General features: G+C 45.7%; 2 protein-coding genes across 2 annotated transcripts in view; one reads left to right on the top strand and one right to left on the bottom strand.

The window, feature by feature from the left end:
• otoa (otoancorin) overlaps positions 1-5,135 on the top strand; it is a gene marked incomplete at both ends in the record, with an annotated part of 33,443 nt that extends 28,308 nt beyond the window's left edge. The window contains 8 exons of the mRNA XM_084336663.1: positions 256-395; positions 764-957; positions 1,915-2,067; positions 2,514-2,656; positions 2,956-3,092; positions 3,535-3,632; positions 4,260-4,434; positions 5,053-5,135. Of these exons, the coding sequence (XP_084192789.1) occupies positions 256-395; positions 764-957; positions 1,915-2,067; positions 2,514-2,656; positions 2,956-3,092; positions 3,535-3,632; positions 4,260-4,434; positions 5,053-5,135 (1,123 nt within the window). The remainder of the gene's footprint in view (positions 1-255; positions 396-763; positions 958-1,914; positions 2,068-2,513; positions 2,657-2,955; positions 3,093-3,534; positions 3,633-4,259; positions 4,435-5,052) is intronic.
• A 3,278-nt stretch (positions 5,136-8,413) lies between these two features.
• Positions 8,414-21,090, bottom strand: part of LOC311246688 (zinc finger protein 687a-like) — a 30,537-nt gene continuing 17,860 nt past the window's right edge. Inside the window, exons 9-11 of the mRNA XM_084336895.1 lie at positions 20,608-20,720; positions 11,860-11,977; positions 8,414-11,671 (exon numbers count right to left, since the gene is read on the bottom strand). Coding sequence (XP_084193021.1) covers positions 11,030-11,671; positions 11,860-11,977; positions 20,608-20,720 — 873 coding nt within the window. The 3' untranslated portion in view covers positions 8,414-11,029. The remainder of the gene's footprint in view (positions 11,672-11,859; positions 11,978-20,607; positions 20,721-21,090) is intronic.

The raw sequence follows: 21,090 nt of genomic DNA, 5'->3' as shown, positions 1-21,090 counted from the left end.
GATGTATCACATCTGCACATTCATGGTTATTCATTCACTTTATAAAATATCCAATTACACAAATACACAGGTGTCCAAAATAAATATCAAAAACAGCATTCGGTTCTTATCGTTCACAATCTCAATCTCACATGTCATAGACATTCTCTTCCTGTATGTATGTTGTTCTTCTGTCTGCATTTCCATGTTATCTCTTTGACCCACCGCCCGCCGCCAGCCCTGGCTGCAAGGTGTCCTCTCTGACCTCCTGGACAGCCTCCCTCGCCCCCCTGGCTCTCCCCTCCCTAAAGAGGTCCAGACCGGTCCTGACCTCAAGACACTGAAAGAGAAACTCTTCAGTCTCGTCATGAGGTCCTCCGGCTCTGACTCCAGCGCCTCGCGCAGGAAGAGGGAAGGTGTGTGAGGAAGAGGAAGACGTGTGTTTCTGCTGCGGCTGTCGTCTGTCTTAATCTGTTGATAAACTCAATCTTTCATCTGTTTTGTGTGAAGCACCTTGTAAACGACGTTTTAGAAATGTGTTCCATAAATAAACGTATTCATATTATTATTATCATTATACAGTATAACCCTACTTGGAAACCTGTCTCCCCTCTTTATCTCCCATCTCCCCCCTCCTTCTCTCCCTCCCTCTCTCCCCCTCCTTCTCTCTCTCTCTCCTATCCCCCCCTCTCTCTCCCCTCTCCTTCTCCTATCTCTCTCTCCCCCCTCCTTCTCCTATCTCTCCCTCCCGCTCCCTCTCCCCCTCTCTCTCTCCTGGTGTCAGCTGAAGGAGCTGGGGTGGACCAGGACCTCACCGTGTCCCTGATAGAGGACCTGGGTAGGAGCGTGGTGTACCTGAGCCCCCAGCAGCTGAGCAACATGTCAGCGCAGGTGTTCCGCGACACCGTGGAGACGCTCGGGGACGTCACTGACTACAGCCCAGAACAACTCAGAGTGCTGAGGCAGAAAGCCATCGAGGTAGAGCGGAAAGACTTACCCTGGATCAGTTTGCTCAGAGAACTGTATGCAAACTGTATGAACCCCCCCCCCCACACACATACTGTAGGTACATATACACAGATACAGTATATGGTAGGCAGGGACTACAGATGAAAACTAGCTCATTAGCTAATTATGGCACATTTACATTGATGTGGAAACTGAAGATGTTGATTAATGTGCACCGTCCTTCGGTAAACATTTTTTAATACACACATACACATATACTGTACAGTATATACCCCCCAAACATCTTTGCACAGTGATGATGAAGGGAGATTAAAATATTGTGACTGGAGCATTTTATTTAACTGTTCCCAGGATACCTACCTACTGTATAACCTTTTAAATGTGTATTTGTTGTTATATTCACTGTAATTTGAAGGCTATTGAATTTGGAAAAATTTACTTTGATTTTGTATTAGAGTGGGATCATTATAACAACTGCTCATTGTAACTAGTGACATTTTCAGATGACTGAATATCATTCAAATAAGGGTTCATTTAAAACTTGAAAATGCAGATATGATTATAACCACATGTATCAACAAGGGAATTCCAACAACTGTACTCATTGACATTGAGCAGTTCCACTGGTGCAGTTGAGAGTTAACTGCCTTGCTCAAGGGCATTAAAGTGAGCGTATTGAGGGAGGGTTTTTCCATTTGCTTCCTGCCAGCCCAGATCTTTCCTACCAGTCCGGGGGTTGAACCGGCAACCTTCTGGTCAAAAGCCTGCACAACTCTCTACTGAGGTTGAGACAAGTAAAGGTGTGTGTATGTGTATGTGTGTGTGTCTATGTCTGTGTGTGTGCATGTGTCTATGTCTGTGTGTGTGTATGTCTGTGTGTACGTATGTGTATGTGTGTCTATGTCTATTTGTGTGTGTATCTGTGTGTGTGTCTCTGTGTGTATCTGTGTGTGTGTGTGTCTCCAGGCCTGGGGTCCAGTGCAGGGCCTGAATGAAAGCCAGGGGGTGCAGCTCGGCTGTGTGTCTCAGGGCTTCACCCTCACAGAGCTGCAGAACATCTCCATCAGTTCCCTGGACGCACTGGAGACACTCACACAGTGTGGCTGGACTCAACCACAGGTACAGTTACACACACACACTCTCGCTCTCTCTCACACACACTCTCTCTCTTTCTCTCTCTCACACACACTCTCTCACTCACACACACACTCTCTCTCTCTTTCTCTCTCTCACACACACTCTCTCTCTCACACTCTCTCTCTCTCTTTCTCACTCAGTCTCACACACACACACTCTCTCTCACTCACACTCTCTCACTCACACACACACTCTCTCTCTCACTCACACTCTCTCTCTCACTCACACACACACACTCTCTCTCACTAACACAAATAGCTTTTTATTCCAATATGATTCATTATGAGAAAGATAATGGATGGCCATCAGTGATGGTGATAATGATGATGCTGATGATGAAGATGATGGTGATAATGATAAGTGATGATGGTGAAGAAGAGCATCATTGTTACTGAAGACGATACTAATGCTGGTGCTGGTGTTGACAGAGGGAGGCGGTGTGGAGGGGCTTCATTAAGCGTACTGGTTTGTCAGTGGGACAGCTGGGAGCTGTGGAGATAACTCAACTCAACCAGTTCATCTGTGGACTCAGCGCTGAAGAGATCAGACAAGTCAGCGTCGAGGCCTTCAGGTTAGTGCTTCATACACAACTCATACTCTGTGTACGTGTCTGTGTGAGTGTTTGTCTGTTGTGCATGTGTATATGCAACTCCTTCAAATGTTTCATATTCACATAACAATTGGCAAAGAGCAAAATTCCCTTTTTGGAGAAAGCAAAAAGGTTTTCCTGCAGAATATAATTTTTTAAGAATACCCGACCAGATATTAGTGCCTCGCAAATTGCAGATATGGTTTTCCCCCACCTTTTTTATGCAGATATTAGGTTTTGCTCTTCAGCTAGACAACATGTTGTGTGTGTGTGTGTCACAGGGAGGCTGTGGACTCTATTAGTGACGTGCAGTGCCCCCTGGTGGTGAACGAGGAACTGAAGAGGCGTGCCGTGGCTGTGTTTGGTCAACCTGACGGCTGGACTGACGCTGTGGTCATCACCCTGGGCAACATCATGGGTCAAACCTCTATGATATTCTCTGTTTCTGCAAGCATTGGGCCGACTTGAGTCCAGGCGCAATACGTTACAACTTGACACAAATTAGCCTTTTATTCAACCAAAAAAACTTAAATTCTGACACGGGGACACTTCAAATGAGTCTTCTTAGCCTGCATTCGAAATCTTATCTTATCTCATTAAACCATTTAAAAGATGTTGATACAACGTTGATCTAAAGACTGGGAACCTTTCCGATTACCAGGAGACCATTCTACATCCTGAGCCACTGTCTGACCTCTCTCCCTGTGAGATGATTGTCTGTGCATCAGTAAACAATCCCTTTCCAGGTCTGTCTCTCGTTCTGTGTAGTCAAATCAACGATGCACATGGAATGATAAAATGATGATCAGCTGCGTTTCTTTCTTTCTTTCCTTCTCTCTCTCTCTCTCTCTCCCCCCCAGCGGGTCTGAGTGCTGCTGAGCTGACTTCTCTGGATCCCTCTGTCTTTTCATCATTCCAACCAACCAGCATCCCTCTCATACCTGCGGACCGCCTCAATGTGAGTAGCATGTGTGTGTCTGTATGTGTCTGTGTGTGTCAGGGCTGCGGTCAATTAACTTTCAATTAATTCAGGAAGTGGATTTTCTTACAAAGTCAAAAGCTGTTGGGGTGAAAAGGTTATATTATCCAACCTATTGACAAATAAATGAGAAGGAATGTCATCAGCAAGTAAACAGCAATCTTTGAATTAAAAGTAGATTGATCCCAACCCTGTGTGTGTGTGTGGGGGAGAGAGAGAGATGCTATCTTTCAATGAGAGATGAAGGCAAAATCCACTGACGCCAACCTTGATGGCAAGGGCAGAATGTGTCGCTGTAATAGTTGAAATATTCTCCCTTTTGAATTTAGAAAATACACTACGAACTATAGCCTGTACAGAATATGTCGACCGTCGTCAATGACACCATCCAGAGTGATGTTTTTAAATCGCTAGTCTGAACGAAGCAACAACTGCATTGTCCAATTTTCTCATTGAAAATGAGAGACGTGCGGTTTGCCGTCTACCTTCACAATCTGAACTTAACTGACTTTCTTCTCTTCCTGAGCGTAACATGTCCACGTAGCCCTTTCTCTCTCCGCTCACATGGTGACCGTTCACCGCTCCCTCCCTTCTCCTCTCAACCAGGCCCTCTCGGTCAGTCAGCTGAAGTCCCTGGGTCCTGATAACATCGCCATGCTAACCGAGACTCAGAAGGAGGGCCTGGACCAGGAGAAGATGGCTGCCATCGAGAGCACTCTGGGCGAGACCCGCGACCCGGAACCCACCGCCACGGCCCAGAAACACAAGCCAGCATCAGCAGGTAGCGTGAGACCTGCCATGAGAGCTGTAAAGTTACCGGGCGAAGACATCGTTTTCACCTCTCTTATCTTATTAAGAACGAAGGTTCTCTGCACACTTGGGTCCATGCTAGTTTCTTTTCACCATTCATAATTTTTTTTGCAAGTCATTTAAACAGGTTATTACCTCGGGTGTCAGAATCCTTGGCAATGTGTTGCATTGTTAACAAGCTAACGTTTGATGTATTGGTTAGTATATTTCCTCAGCTTGTATATTTTGAATCTTAATACAGGCTTCAGAACTGGCACAAGTGTAAGTTCACACGCTACATGACCCTTCCTTTTTTATATATATATATATAGTCTCCTTTATAGAAAACTAAGACGAGGCAAAACCCATTTTATATGTTTCCTTTCATATACTGTATGTATGGAAACATTCTCTCAGCCGGTTCAGACAATTCTATGATGTATTTGCATTGTGTTCTTTCTTTGAGCTTGTTACTCAAAAAAGAAAAAGAAAATCATAGTAAATGTGTGGCAAATTATCTCAAAGTACATTTGAGGTGGAATTCCTCTTTCAAAGAGAGGGAGTTAAAAATAAATATATATATCTATTATTTTGTTTTCTCACCTCTTAGGAGCGCCGTCCCAGAGTGCTGAAGGACTAGCAGGCTTTGTGAAGCCAGTGCTCGTTCTCGCACTGGTGGTTTTCCTGTTGTGATGAGACCAGCTGCACCCCTTCAGCTCACTTTAGAGACCAGCTGCACCCCTTCAGCTCACTTTAGAGACCAGCTGCACCCCTTCAGCTCACTTTAGAGACCAGCTGCACCCCTTCAGCTCACTTTAGAGACCAGCTGCACCTTCAGCTCACTTTAGAGACCAGCTGCACCTTCACTTTAGAGACCAGCTGCACCTTCAGTTTAGAGACCAGCTGCACCTTCAGTTTAGAGACCAGCTGCACCTTCAGTTTAGAGACCAGCTGCACCTTCACTTTAGAGACCAGCTGCACCTTCAGTTTAGAGACCAGCTGCACCTTCAGCTCACTTTAGAGACCAGCTGCACCTTCAGTTTAGAGACCAGCTGCACCTTCAGCTCACTTTAGAGACCAGCTGCACCTTCAGCTCACTTTAGAGACCAGCTGCACCTTCAGCTCACTTTAGAGACCAGCTGCACCTTCAGCTCACTTTAGAGACCAGCTGCACCTTCAGCTCACTTTAGAGACCAGCTGCACCTTCACTTTAGAGACCAGCTGCACCTTCAGTTTAGAGACCAGCTGCACCTTCAGTTTAGAGACCAGCTGCACCTTCACTTTAGAGACCAGCTGCACCTTCAGTTTAGAGACCAGCTGCACCTTCAGTTTAGAGACCAGCTGCACCTTCAGCTCACTTTAGAGACCAGCTGCACCTTCAGTTTAGAGACCAGCTGCACCTTCAGCTCACTTTAGAGACCAGCTGCACCTTCAGTTTAGAGACCAGCTGCACCTTCACTTTAGAGACCAGCTGCACCTTCACTTTAGAGACCAGCTGCACCTTCACTTTAGAGACCAGCTGCACCTTCAGTTTAGAGACCAGCTGCACCTTCAGTTTAGAGACCAGCTGCACCTTCACTTTAGAGACCAGCTGCACCTTCAGTTTAGAGACCAGCTGCACCTTCAGTTTAGAGACCAGCTGCACCTTCAGTTTAGAGACCAGCTGCACCTTCACTTTAGAGACCAGCTGCACCTTCACTTTAGAGACCAGCTGCACCTTCAGCTCACTTTAGAGACCAGCTGCACCTTCAGTTTAGAGACCAGCTGCACCTTCACTTTAGAGACCAGCTGCACCTTCAGTTTAGAGACCAGCTGCACCTTCAGCTCACTTTAGAGACCAGCTGCACCTTCAGTTTAGAGACCAGCTGCACCTTCACTTTAGAGACCAGCTGCACCTTCAGTTTAGAGACCAGCTGCACCTTCAGCTCACTTTAGAGACCAGCTGCACCTTCAGTTTAGAGACCAGCTGCACCTTCACTTTAGAGACCAGCTGCACCTTCAGTTTAGAGACCAGCTGCACCTTCAGTTTAGAGACCAGCTGCACCTTCACTTTAGAGACCAGCTGCACCTTCAGTTTAGAGACCAGCTGCACCTTCACTTTAGAGACCAGCTGCACCTTCACTTTAGAGACCAGCTGCACCTTCACTTTAGAGACCAGCTGCACCTTCACTTTAGAGACCAGCTGCACCTTCAGCTCACTTTAGAGACCAGCTGCACCTTCAGTTTAGAGACCAGCTGCACCTTCAGTTTAGAGACCAGCTGCACCTTCAGTTTAGAGACCAGCTGCACCTTCAGTTTAGAGACCAGCTGCACCTTCAGTTTAGAGACCAGCTGCACCTTCAGTTTAGAGACCAGCTGCACCTTCAGTTTAGAGACCAGCTGCACCTTCAGTTTAGAGACCAGCTGCACCTTCAGTTTAGAGACCAGCTGCACCTTCAGCTCACTTTAGAGACCAGCTGCACCTTCAGTTTAGAGACCAGCTGCACCTTCACTTTAGAGACCAGCTGCACCTTCAGCTCACTTTAGAGACCAGCTGCACCTTCACTTTAGAGACCAGCTGCACCTTCAGTTTAGAGACCAGCTGCACCTTCAGTTTAGAGACCAGCTGCACCTTCACTTTAGAGACCAGCTGCACCTTCACTTTAGAGACCAGCTGCACCTTCAGCTCACTTTAGAGACCAGCTGCACCTTCACTTTAGAGACCAGCTGCACCTTCACTTTAGAGACCAGCTGCACCTTCAGCTCACTTTAGAGACCAGCTGCACCTTCAGCTCACTTTAGAGACCAGCTGCACCTTCACTTTAGAGACCAGCTGCACCTTCAGCTCACTTTAGAGACCAGCTGCACCTTCAGCTCACTTTAGAGACCAGCTGCACCTTCAGCTCACTTTAGAGACCAGCTGCACCTTCAGTTTAGAGACCAGCTGCACCTTCACTTTAGAGACCAGCTGCACCTTCACTTTAGAGACCAGCTGCACCTTCAGCTCACTTTAGAGACCAGCTGCACCTTCACTTTAGAGACCAGCTGCACCTTCAGCTCACTTTAGAGACCAGCTGCACCTTCAGTTTAGAGACCAGCTGCACCTTCAGTTTAGAGACCAGCTGCACCTTCAGTTTAGAGACCAGCTGCACCTTCAGTTTAGAGACCAGCTGCACCTTCAGTTTAGAGACCAGCTGCACCTTCAGTTTAGAGACCAGCTGCACCTTCAGCTCAGCACATATTATCATGTTAAAACTTTAGAGATCGTTCTTAATGTTGGACTGATTTGTGGTGAATATAATGCTTACTGTGTGGCTGTCTGAGGTTTATTTATTTTATTCTCACGCGTGTGTGAACTCAGGAAATATCAACAGCTATTCTAAAAACACAAATTGTGACGTTACAGGTTAGAATTCCTTACAGCTGGTTGATGAAAGCACTTTTTTTTTTTTAGCCCATATGGGAAATATATTCATGTACATTTTTATTATTTAAAGTAGTCAAGTTAGACCGCGCTCACAAGTTCTAACACTGGGTGCTGTAATCCCATAAAGTTCAGTATATAAAAAAGCAGGGTAGCCGGACCAGCACTCTCAGGTTCAATGTTTTTAATGGCAGCCTGAATAGATAGCAGACATGTTTCGGACAATGTCCTTCTTCAGTGATATGGCTAGCCATTAAAAACATTGAACCAGAGAGTGCTGGTCCGGCTACCCTGCTTTTTGATATACTTTATTATTTAAAGAAAATCTACTTCTATTATATTTCCTATTTGTATTGTAATAGAATGTGAAGGAACAGTTAGTGTTTGTCGCTCTGTGTGAGATCCGTCTTATAGTGTGTGGAGTAGACGGATGTCAACAAGACTGAATGAACAGACGGTGAGACACAATAAAGACGATGTACCCATTTACTCAAAAGTTGTGTAATTAATTATTGCATGGATTTTTACAAACGACACTTTGTATAAAAGCACCACGAGACCGAGCATGTAAAAGTCAGATCTTTATTTATTTCGCTTTTTTTTTACAAGAGCATTTGGTTATAAACAGACTTTAAATTATCAACAGAAAAAATTAAGTTATATCAGAAGAGATGTGTGTGTTTAAGTAGCACAATATCATTTCCCCCCAAAAATAGACACACACACACACACAGGTTAATTCATAGAAGAAATAAGAAATCTTTGATTTTGTAACGGGTCACTAATGCCTTTTTTTTTACGCTGAGCAGCAAAAGTCCCGGGTTACTCCCATCAGTTAGTGCCTGCTCGACGCACGTTCCCTTACATACAGTCACTACTATTAGAAATAACACAACGTGGAGCCACCCAGGGGCCTCCATCGCTGCAGGGGGTGGGCCCTTGGGGCTGGGGGGGGGGCAATTGAGGGGCGTGTCTAAGAGTAAATAGTGACCACACACTGCATAACATGGCTACAGCTTTACACATGGGGGGCAGGCCATAACAATTCATGCCCACTCTGATCTAGCTACACCAGTACATTAAAGGAACACGCCAACATTTTGGGCTAATTAGCTTACCGTCTTCTCCAGAGAGAGACAAGAAGATAGACACCAGTTCCCTCTGTCTGGCTGCATGTTAGCCTAGCTTAGCACAATGAATGGAAGCGGACATGTACGGGTAGCCTACGCATTGTCCAACTAACACCTCTCCCGAAGGCTATCCGTACATGTCCGCCTCCATTCATTGTGCTAAGCTAGGCTAACGTGCAACCAGATAGCTTTCTACTGAATGCACAGAGGAAACTGGTATCTATCTTCTTGTCTCTCTCTGGAGAAGACGATAAGCTAATTTCCCCAAATGTTGGCGTGTTCCTTTAATATCACACCCGTTTCACATTAGGAAATCGACAAGATCTTTGTACTGTGTGCGATGGTGTCAAATCAGTTTTAAGCAGTACTGTAAATGTGCATGGCTACATAATAATTTTTTATAGTTTTCTAAGCGTGGCAGGCAAACAGGGGAAACATTAAAAACATTTAATTTTAAACAGTAATTACTAATGTCATAAATCAGGATTTTGGACAAACACAAGTCCCCAAAAAAGTCAAACATCAAAAGCACACACACACACACAAACACACATTGTACAGCTCTACTCAGAGATGGAAGGAACGGATATGCCAATCTTGCACATACATTCTTCTTGGAGGTGTTAAAAAGGTTAAATAACGTGGAAAAGAAATAAAAAATAAAGATGCCTGGATCATGATTACTTCCAGAGATCTGCTCAGTAGGAGGAAATATTGAACGGAGAGGGTCACATTCTGACGCTGCGTTTCAACGCTCAGTGAAACGGGCAGCAGGCATAATAAAAATCACAGTAGGTTTTGGTTTCACATTCATAATTCTCTCGTGACATTGCACTGCAAGAACGCGTACAGCGACTAGGGACGCACCGAGACCACCTTCCCAGTCCCAGTTTGAGTACTGATCAGATCCATCACCGTTACTGAACAGCATAATAGACTTGGGACCACTGGTTGGGTTTCCCTGGCTTACCTGAGTACAGTATGTGTCAAGGGGCTGGCTCCTCTGGAAAGGCAGCCGTATAAAGATACGATATCTGAACATGGATGGGGGGGGGGGTACCTTAGCACATCAGTTCTCTCACACTACAGGCGTGAGCTGGGGGTTGCTGGGGGTTACAGAGGAAGAGGAGCGGGGAGGAGTTGGAGGAAAACTAGAGGAAGTGAAGCAATGGCGCCAAGTAGCCTGCTGCTAACTAGCTAGCATGCAGGGCTATGCGCATTTCCGTCTCGCGGTTGTGCCGCCCGCTAAGTGAGAGGCAAGAGCACAGCGGTCGGTAGAGTAGGATGACGTGACGCACTCCATTAACGTCCAATCAGCTCGTTTATAGTCAGGGGTGACTTGATAAAAACACTTTAGATATAGGCCTTTTTTTTTTTTTACCATTCGAGAGAACCAAAATGTCAAAAATGCAAAAAAAAGAAAAATATATACAGATATATGCAAAAATAAATTAGCTTTCCTTTGATTTCTGACATGCTAAACGGGCCTCTTGTGTGTCAGATTATTGTATTGGTGAGATTCTACCAATTGGCCCATCTCAAACCAAGAAAGGATCAAGAAAAGGGGGCAGGGTTTGAGATGGGTCAATTCCGGCAACCCCGTTTGAGCCTGGCGTCGGCCCAGACATCCGATACCGCCGTCGGCGCGTTCCCTAAGTAACAATGGTCTCGTTCGTATCGTTTCTACATCCTGAGTGATGAGAAACCAACGAGAAGGTCAAGTAAGTCCACCGCGTTTACAGTGAGAAGAGCTTCAGTGAGTTCTTCTTGTGCCCATCCCCCCACCACCACCTTTAAAAACCTCATACAAATTGAGTGATGTCACTGTATATTTACAATAATGACAAAAGAGTGCAAAAGCTTTCATTCCCCCTGGTGGACAGAAGGGGGAGAGAGCCTCACATGGGGCCCACATGGCTGGGGGACGCCAGGTACAGTATAAGAACACACCTTCAGTGATCTTTGGGTAACATAGTGCATGTCAACTACACTTGGATAATAAAAAAAAGGCACTTTGTACACTCTTTCACTTCCTCTCCTCCTCCCCTTCCCTCTCATGTGGATTTACCTGCATTCCGGGCGCTGATGTAGGCCATGCCGTGAGTTCTAAAATGAGTATTCAGATCGGCCGACTTCTCGAAGCGCTTGCCACACACCTTGCAGGCCAGCCTGCCCTCCCCCTCCTCCCTCCTGCGGCCAGAGGGGCGGTGGGAGGAGGAGGAGGAAGAGGGGGAACCTGCGTCGTCGTCGTCGCGGTCACTGGCATTCCCGGGGGAGCCCTCCGGGCGGCGGCGGTGCCGGTGGTGGTTGTCCGCGGGGGGCGCGGCGTCTCTGACACGGTGGGTGATGAAGCGGTGGCGGGACAGGGAGGGCGCCGAGGTGAAGCAGGCGCCGCACTGCGAGCACTGGAGCCCCGGGCCCCCGGCGCCCTCCGAGCGGTGCTGCGGGATGTGCTCCAGGAAGGCCGCGCGGTCCTCGGTGGCGAAGCCGCAGGGGGCGCAGCGGAAGCCAGTCGCGGGGAGCGGAGAGGAGGAGGAGGGGGGAGCGGAGGAGCGGGGCTTCTTGGCCGGGCTCGCCCCGTTCGCGCCGTCCTCCTCCTCCCCTCGCTCCGTCTTCACGGCTGCCCTCCGGCGCGGCGCCGGGCCGCCGTCCTGCTCCGAGGAGCTGTCCGCGTCGTCCGGACCGCCGGCTCCCTTCTGTCAAAGGGACGAAGACGGTGGACGTTAAAACGGGGACGTTATGTTTGACGCCAGCGCTCAATACGTTCCTCAACACTTTTAAAATAATCTTACAAAAGAAGGTAACAAAGTCCAGAGACCAGTAAAAAAAGAAAAACACAGAAATATCGCTCAATTGCTGTTGAAGCTTTAATGGAAGGACTCACTGAGTGACGTAGCGGTGGCGAGTCGGGCTGGCTCAGGGGATTCATGCCGTGTCTCAGCTGGACGTGCCTCTCCAACATCACTCTGCTGCTGAACGTCCTCTCTCCCTCAGTACAGAGCCTACACACACACACACATTTTATGCACGCATTGTTTTTATAGATGAAGTGTAATTCTCATATGGGGGGGTTCTGTAATTCTCACTTCGAGTGTACATACAGAAATAAGCATATACAATCATAACGATAAGACAAGGCAAAAAGCAAGGATAACAAATCAAGAGATCAAGGTTTTAAACTCTGCAACAGAGGAGAGAATCTCAAGCTTTAAAGGGGAACTATCTTATAAATGGCCTTTTTGAGTGTTTAGCATTGTTTCCTAGCTATGTGAACTTATATTAATATGATCTATGTCTCAAAATTCTCATATTGGCGCATTCTTCCAATTCTCCTCTCACAATATTCACCCTCACTGAACTGAGTCATTTGAAAATGTGCGCGATATGTGATGTCAGAAAGACACCGCTGCATGATAATGTTCAGGCGGCGCCGGCACGGCGCAGTGGTTTAGGAGCCCAGGCTCAAAACGGCTCGAGATCTTGAGGTAGAAAAATGCTGTTTTTGAGGACTTGATTAGAAATACAAAACAATGAATAAAAAAAATATATATATTACAGAGGTGTTCCATAGACTCACAGGAATTGTGTAAAAGTGCCCAAATAGTGAAAGAAATAGTAAAATAGTTCCCCTTTAAGGACTGTTGGGAGGTCATTCCATAAAATGCAGATTTACCCTGTTCAGAGCAAACTCGGGGGGCCGTTACAGCCCTGACACACCGAAGCGATCATTTTCGCTTTGGTTGGATTCAGAGGCGTGCGCCACACACATTCTCACAGAAATACACTCAATATATCTGCATTATTACCACACATATAGATGTTGTTCAACCAGCTAATGTGTCTGTATCTTTCCCAATACAAATAAACCATATTACTATACTTTTTCAGGAGTACAGTCACACTGATCATCATTCTCAAATGAATTCTAACATTCTAATTAATTATATAATAACTGGTTATACATGCAAAATGGACAATAGAACACTGGAACTGGAAATCTTAAAAAAAAAATTAAAACGGGGACTGACTTCGCAATAGACTAGGCATTTACAGCTGTTCCAATGTAAATGTGCCTTCGTGGCGCTTTTGCCCGCTCTGAAGTGGGACTCGGTGTGCCAGGCCACGCTCGCGATCTCGCACGGAACCCGCGAGTGCCTGAGTGCGCGACTGGTCTGTTTGCGCCGTGAGGGGGAAAAAAATCCGCTGGCCACAGAGCCTTTGCCTACCGCGCTCCCTACCTGTGGAATAAATTACCCCGCCGTCGTCAGGGGCACCTGCTCTGTTGAAGCTTTTAAATCCTCGCCAGGATAATTGCCAGACCCGAGATAAGTCGGGTTAACTCGACATGCGTTGGCTGCCAGACCCGAGATATCTCGGGTTTTGGTTGTTTATTCTTTTATTCTATATTTTTATTCATTATTCATCCAGGGACCTTGGTGTTACCATAGGGAATGAGTCTGAGATCGTCAAAGTGCAATACCGGCCGCATCCAGCTAGACGGCGGTATCGAGCACCCTTTGATACCTTGTATCTTGGCCTGTGCAACGGTCAAATGTCACCGGACGCACTTTTCTTTGTCGAGCGAATGGAGAGGTCATAACGATCGGGTTGAGAAGCGTCAAATGCTCCTGATGCATGATGTGTGGTGGATTATGTTGGCGACACGATCAACACCAATACTGGGACTCGCAATGAGATAATTGGAATATTCTTTTTGGGGTACATCCTAGTGAAGGTAAGGGCTATATGATATCAATCCTGCGTTGATCCAACCATGTCTTCAACTCGATCGCAACGTGTGTGTGTGTAACGTTACTCCACAACGTATGCCGTTGGTGCCGATCAAAGCATAAAAAAACGACCCCCCCCCCCCCTTTCATGCATTCATGACGAAACATAATACCTATGATATAGATTTGATTTGGGAATAGTAGCATGTACAGACAAGAAACCGCAACGTTTATAGTAGAATTTACGTATAAGGCTATTACTCAGCCTTTCGGGAATTACCCCAGATCACGCTATAACTATACTTGTATTCACCACGGTATAACACGGGAACGTATGGATGAAAAAATTTATTCTTTTTCACATATTGAATGATAGATAGGTGATGTCAAATGGGCCATAGTATTGGATCCATAGCTATAATATAGAATATAGTTATAGCTCTACAAACAAGGTGATGCACTCCTATCTTTTAAAGAGTGGCATTGCTACGACGGGCCCCGTCTAATAGCTGGCAGTCAATGAGTTAAAGACCCATCTTTTACCAAGCCTCTTCAACTCATTCAGAACGCAGCGGCCCGCCTGATCTCAAACCTACCGAAGTCGGCCCATGTCACCCCACTTCTTAGGGACCTGCACTGGCTCCCCATTGCTGCACGAATCCGCTTCAAGGCCCTCGACCTGGCCTACCATGCGGCAAAGGGAACCGCTCCCGCCTACCTCCGGTCAATGGTCTCTAACTACACACCCTCAAGACCCCTACGCTCTGCATCTTCTGGCCGCCTCAGACCTACTCCTATCCAAGCTCCGGGAGGGTCATCAAAGAGAAGTCGCCTATTCTCAGTCCTTGCCCCACAATGGTGGAATGAACTACCCACCCCAGTTAGGACAGCCGAAACCCGTCCAATCTTTCACCGTCGACTAAAGACGCACTTCAACCATTATCTAAAAATGTGTATAAATAAATTTTAAAAAGACCTAACCCTAACTAACCTTACTGTCATGCATATGGAAGCAAATGAGTGACAGAAGTATTTGAATTTTATCAGACACCGAATTTATAGCATTGAAAATAATTACTTTGAAAACATGTATCTGAATTTTTTCAGACACCGAATTTATAGCATTGAAAATAATTACTTTGAAGACATGTATCTGATTTTTTTCAGACACCGAATTTATAGCATTGAAAATAATTACTCTAATTAATCATGTATCTGAATTTTTTTGCTCCGAATTTACCTATGTGAAATAAAAATTCAGTGTTTAAAATTAATTGCGGTGTATAAAATTCGATGCATAATTGCGGTGTATAGAATTCGATGTAAAAAACCATCATCCGGGCTACCCAGACAGGATAAGCAATCGAGCCTGGATGCAATCGAACTGACTTCTGGCCTATCACTGCACGGCTTTGTCAGTCATGTGATCACACCAACCCGGGAGAAAGATGGCGGTATATATACATACGGTGGGGAGAGAATATATACATACGGTGGGGAGGAGACTGTACATTAGGAGGGGGTGGGTGAGAGAGAAATATACATATGGCGGGGAGAGAATATATACATACGGTGGGGAGGAAACTGTACATTAGGAGGGGGTGGGTGGGAGAGAAATATACATATGGTGGGGAGAGAATATATACATACGGTGGGGAGGAGACTGTACATTAGGAGGGGGTGGGTGGGAGAGAAATATACATACGGTGGGGAGAGAATATATACATACGGTGGGGAGGAGACTGTACATTAGGAGGGGGTGGGTGGGAGAGAAATATACTAGGGACGCTCGATATTGGCTTTTTTACCGATACAGATATACCGATATTGTCCAACTCTTAATTTCCGATACCGATATCAACCGATACCTGCAGGGTTTCCCCCGCAAATTTTTTTAATAATTTCAGGTAATTAACATTACATATCTCTTGTTGTGGAATTAACACAACATTATGCATACTTTTGACAATAAATAAAATCAGAATTTGTTCTTACTTGCTTGCCTGGGTAAATAAAGGTTATAGAAATGTAAAAAATAAATAAAAATTAATGCCAATATCGGCCGATAATATCGGTAGGGCGATAATATCGGACACCCCTAAAATATACATATGGCGGGGAGAGAATATATACATACGGTGGGGAGGAGACTGTACATTAGGAGGGGGTGGGGGGGTGAGAGAGAAATATACATACGGTGGGGAGAGAATATATACATACGGTGGGGAGGAGACTGTACATTAGGAGGGGGTGGGTGGGTGGGAGAGAAATATACATATGGCGGGGAGAGAATATATACATACGGTGGGGAGGAGACCGTCTATTATATGTACCGTATATTTCTCTCCCACCCACCCCCTCCTAATGTACAGTCTCCTCCCCACCATATGTATATATTCTCTCCCCACCGTATGTATATTTCTCTCCCACCCACCCACCCCCTCCTAATGTAGTCTCCTCCCCACCGTATGTATATATTCTCTCCCCACCGTATGTATATATACCGCCATCTTTCTCCCGGGTTGGTGTGATCACATGACTGACAAAGCCGTGCAGTGATAGGCCAGAAGTCAGTTCGATTGCATCCAGGCTCGATTGCTTATCCTGTCTGGGTAGCCCGGATGATGGTTTTTTACATCAAATTCTATACACCGCAATTATGCATCGAATTTTTTACATTGAATTTTATACACCGCAATTATGCATTCTAATGTTTTACATTGAATTTTAAACACTGAATTTTTATTTCACATATGTAAATTCGGAGCAAAAAATTCAGATACATGATTTTCAAAGTAATTATTTTCAATGCTATAAATTCGGTGTCTGAAAAAATTCAGATACATGTTTTCAAAGTAATTATTTTCAATGCTATAAATTCAGTGTCTGAAAGAATTCAGATACATGTTTTCAAAGTAATTATTTTCAATGCTATAAATTCGGTGTCTGATAAAATTCAAATACTTCTGTCACTCATTTGCTTCCATACATGCACTTGTCCTAATAAACGAACCTACACTGTAACACGCAACACTTTGATGAACATTGTTACTCAGCTGATAGAGTTGTACCCTTCCTGATGACTTGTCGTACAGAACTTGTAAGTCGCTTTGGATAAAAGCGTCAGCTAAATGACTAAATATAAATGTTAAACTCACTCTCTCCCTTAAAAGACACATAGACACGTTGCAAAGCAGTGAATTCACCTCTTGGTATAGCAGTCTGTGCTGTCGACCCGTGGTGCGACAGACCACTGGTTCGAAACTCCCTCGGGGCATCGAAGTTTAAGGTGACGATGCCAAATGACCAAGATGCCTTGGGTGGAGTGGAGTGAGTTTAAGGGGGGTGAGTCTAACGGATGCTACCGTGAATCGCAGTCACGATAGACTTCAGATGTTGTGAAGTGACTGGGGCGAGTAGCAGTACTATGGGTTAAACTCACTCTCACCCTTAAAAGATACATAGACACAGGGCGGCTAGGTGGTGTAGTGGGCAAGTCACTCGCCACCAATGTGGAGACGCTGGGTTCGCGTGTTCGAATGCAGCTCTCCACATTGTTTTCAGTTTGGCTGGTCGTCCGTACTAATACAATTGGCAGTATTAGAGGGTGGGAAACTGATGGGTGGGGATCGGGCGTTGTGGACAGCGACTCCTACAGGTCGGTTGATGCGCCTGCGCAGTAGAATCAGGAAGTGTCGGGGGCAGCGTGAGCCTCCCACGCGTTACTCCTCGCCACTGAGAGATCGAGCTGCGCAGGTGAAAAGATGAGACTGCTGTTACCTCAAGTACCGGAGGGGACTTGTGCTATGTATGACTTAGTCCACATTGCAGCAGGCTTGTGGGAGGCAAGAAACTATGAGGCGCCGTTTGGGACAAAAGCCTGACTAATACAAGACACCGCCTATCCAAAGCCTGAATTATACAGGACACCGCCTATCCAGTTATCCTGCGCGACCCAGTTGGTCCGCGAGAGAGGGCCAGTTGGTGCGCCGATTGGGACAAAAGCCTGTCGAATACGAGACACCGAGGTCCAGTTGGTCTGCGCGCGCCGACATGTTTTGTCGAATACAGACACCGAGGTCCAGTTGGTCTGCGCGCGCTCACATGTTTTGTCGAATACAGACACCGAGGTCCAGTTGGTCTGCGCGCGCTGACATGTTTTGATCCGCGCGCGCCTACAACTTTTGGTACGCGAGAGAGGCCCAGATGTCCGGCGAGAGAGGCCCAGATGGGTCCGCGGGCCACCCAGATGGGTATCGCTCGCGGACCAACACTTAAAAGAATAAAGTGGTGTACTCCTTAATTTATGCACTTACAATCACCAGAAAGGCTTTCGAAATGCCATGTTGGCCTCAATATTTTCAAAACAAATTATATGAAAAGGTTATGAAATGAACAACATAAACAAGAATGTGATCAAATATGCTGCATGACGCCAATAAGAATTCGCATACAGGAATTAAGGACCCCCAACATTATCGAAGACACTCTGACGTCACGATTTCTACGATCAAATGTATGCGTTGAGATAGATTGATTGAAAACAGATTGCAGAATGGGTACAGTACAGTTCAATACATACAATTCTTAAGGGGATGCAGACCAGAGAAAGACTTTCGTCTTGTTTACGTCCGGGTCCCCCATTTTCAATTCATCATAACATATATGACATGTAATACAGATACAGTCTGAGCTCCGTTTTTATTACATATTTGATCACATTCTTGTTTATGTTGTTCATTTCATAACCTTTTCATATAATTTGTTTTGAAAATATTGAGGCCAACATGGCATTTCGAAAGCCTTTCTGGTGATTGTAAGTGCATAAATTAAGGAGTACACCACTTTATTCTTTTAAGTGTTGGTCCGCGAGCGATACCCATCTGGGTGGCCCGCGGACCCATCTGGGCCTCTCTCGCCGGACATCTGGGCCTCTCTCGCGTACCAAAAGTTGTAGGCGCGCGCGGATCAAAACATGTCAGCGCGCGCAGACCAACTGGACCTCGGTGTCTGTATTCGACAAAACATGTGAGCGCGCGCAGACCAACTGGACCTCGGTGTCTGTATTCGACAAAACATGTCGGCGCGCGCAGACCAACTGGACCTCGGTGTCTCGTATTCGACAGGCTTTTGTCCCAATCGGCGCACCAACTGGCCCTCTCTCGCGGACCAACTGGGTCGCGCAGGATAACTGGATAGGCGGTGTCCTGTATAATTCAGGCTTTGGATAGGCGGTGTCTTGTATTAGTCAGGCTTTTGTCCCAAACAGCGCCTCATAAGAAACAGCGTTCGTGACAGGGGAGGGTTGAATTGGGTGATACGAAATTGGGATGGGAGAAAATATAGAAAATGGGAGGAAAAAGTGGATAAAAAAAAAAAAAAGGATACATAGACACGTTGCAAAGCAGTGAATTCACCTCTTGGTATAGCAGTCTGTGCTGTCGACCCGTGGTGCGGCAGACCAAGGGTTCGAAACTCCCTCGGGGCATCGAAGTTTAAGGTGACGATGTCACAACCGTTACATATATATGCTTATTACATGCATCTATTCCTCCTATATCTGCCCACTGCAAACACAGGAACTCTCTAACCCCCGTCCCTGTCTCTCCGAGTCATTGACAAGTGTTAGTATGTCATTATACAGATTGCAGTGACTGTTCTACCCCATATTGGTTATGAGCACCACTGAGGTCATGGATCAGCTTCATACCGTCTTCTGTCCGACCTACAACGTCTGAACCATGCCTGCTCTACTTCATTGCTGGGCTAAATACTTCTATTCTATTCTATTCATAATATATATGCTAATTACATGTATTTATTGCTCCTATGTCCGCCCACTACAAACACAGGAACTCTCTAACGCCTGTCCCAGTCTCTCTGTGAGTGGATGTCTCGTGGTGATGGCCAAGGTGGTGGATGTCTCGTGGTGATGGCCAAGGTGGTGGATGTCTCGTGGTGATGGCCAAGGTGGTGCGATCTTCTCTACGTCGCCCCCATACTTCAAATGAATCCGAGCGGAATACATACATACATACCAGTACATTCATCCAAATGGAATATGACTGATATTTTGAGCTCAGAGCCTTGACATTTAGCCTTTATCTTATTTTCGTACCAACGCTCGTTTCCCTATGCTTTTTCTTTTGTTGTTGTTCTTAGCTCTATTTTAATAAAGATTTTGTGTCAAAAAGTATGTACCTATTGCATTGCATGTACATATGTGTTTTATACTTTTATTACATGTATATGTACATACATACCAACTATTCGCCTGTTTTATTCTCCACCCATAGCAACACTATTATCACCGACATCCAAGTTGGAGGATCCCCCTTTGAACAGCCCATCTGAAGTTTCTCTCCTCCACATCGCCTGTGGTGCTTTTTTTCCTATTCCTAGGTTTTAGTGAGTTTTTCCTCATCTTCATTGGGAATGTCTGAGTGTTGCATATTTGGATTTTATGGTGGTTTTTTGTTATTGGTTTATTGTGATGTTTCTTCTTGACTTGTTCAAATAAGACTTGTACAGCCCATGGGGGCATTACCTTGTGATTTCGGGCTTTACAAATACATTTGATTTGATTTGATTTAAGGACCAGCCAGTCACTAGGTTCCACAATTCCATTCCATCACAGTGAAGATAATATTAGTGCTTTATTACCCCGTCATTAATAACAACTCTCACACTTACAATGATAATCTAGATTTATTACTCAATGAATCTCAAACATTTACTTTTGATGTCGTCGTAGTACTAGTAGTAGTAGTACAAGGCAGTGCTTTGTCATGGGAGAGGATTCCACTGCTTTCACCTTGTCTCCACTAATAGGTGTACTGTGTGGAAAGGTTGCAGCAGGATATAGGATGTATTGTGTAGGACGCAGCCTCTAGGTGACTCACTGGCAGGGGAAGCCCCGTTTGAGGCCCTTGTGTTTGTCTCTGGTGTGGCGTCGCATGCTGGAGGTGGAGGTGAAGGAGCTCTCGCACCTGTTGCACGGGAACTTCTTCAGGACCTATAGAACACACACATGTAACACACACAGACTGTTACATGGGAACTTCTTCAGGACCTATAGAACACACACATGTAACACACACAGACTGTTACAGGGGAACTTCTTCAGGACCTATAGAACACACACATGTAACACACACAGACTGTTACAGGGGAACTTCTTCAGGACCTATAGAACACACACATGTAACACACACAGACTGTTACATGGGAACTTCTTCAGGACCTATAGAACACACACATGTAACACACACAGACTGTTACATGGGAACTTCTTCAGGACCTATAGAACACACACATGTAACACACACAGACTGTTACATGGGAACTTCTTCAGGACCTATAGAACACACACATGTAACACACAC

Source organism: Notolepis coatsorum, assembly GCF_963971535.1.
Source record: "Notolepis coatsorum genome assembly, chromosome: 19".
In the NCBI taxonomy this organism is placed as follows: domain Eukaryota; kingdom Metazoa; phylum Chordata; class Actinopteri; order Aulopiformes; family Paralepididae; genus Notolepis; species Notolepis coatsorum.
Note: the sequence above shows the minus strand (reverse complement) of the source record. Positions and strands in the feature narration are given on the sequence as shown.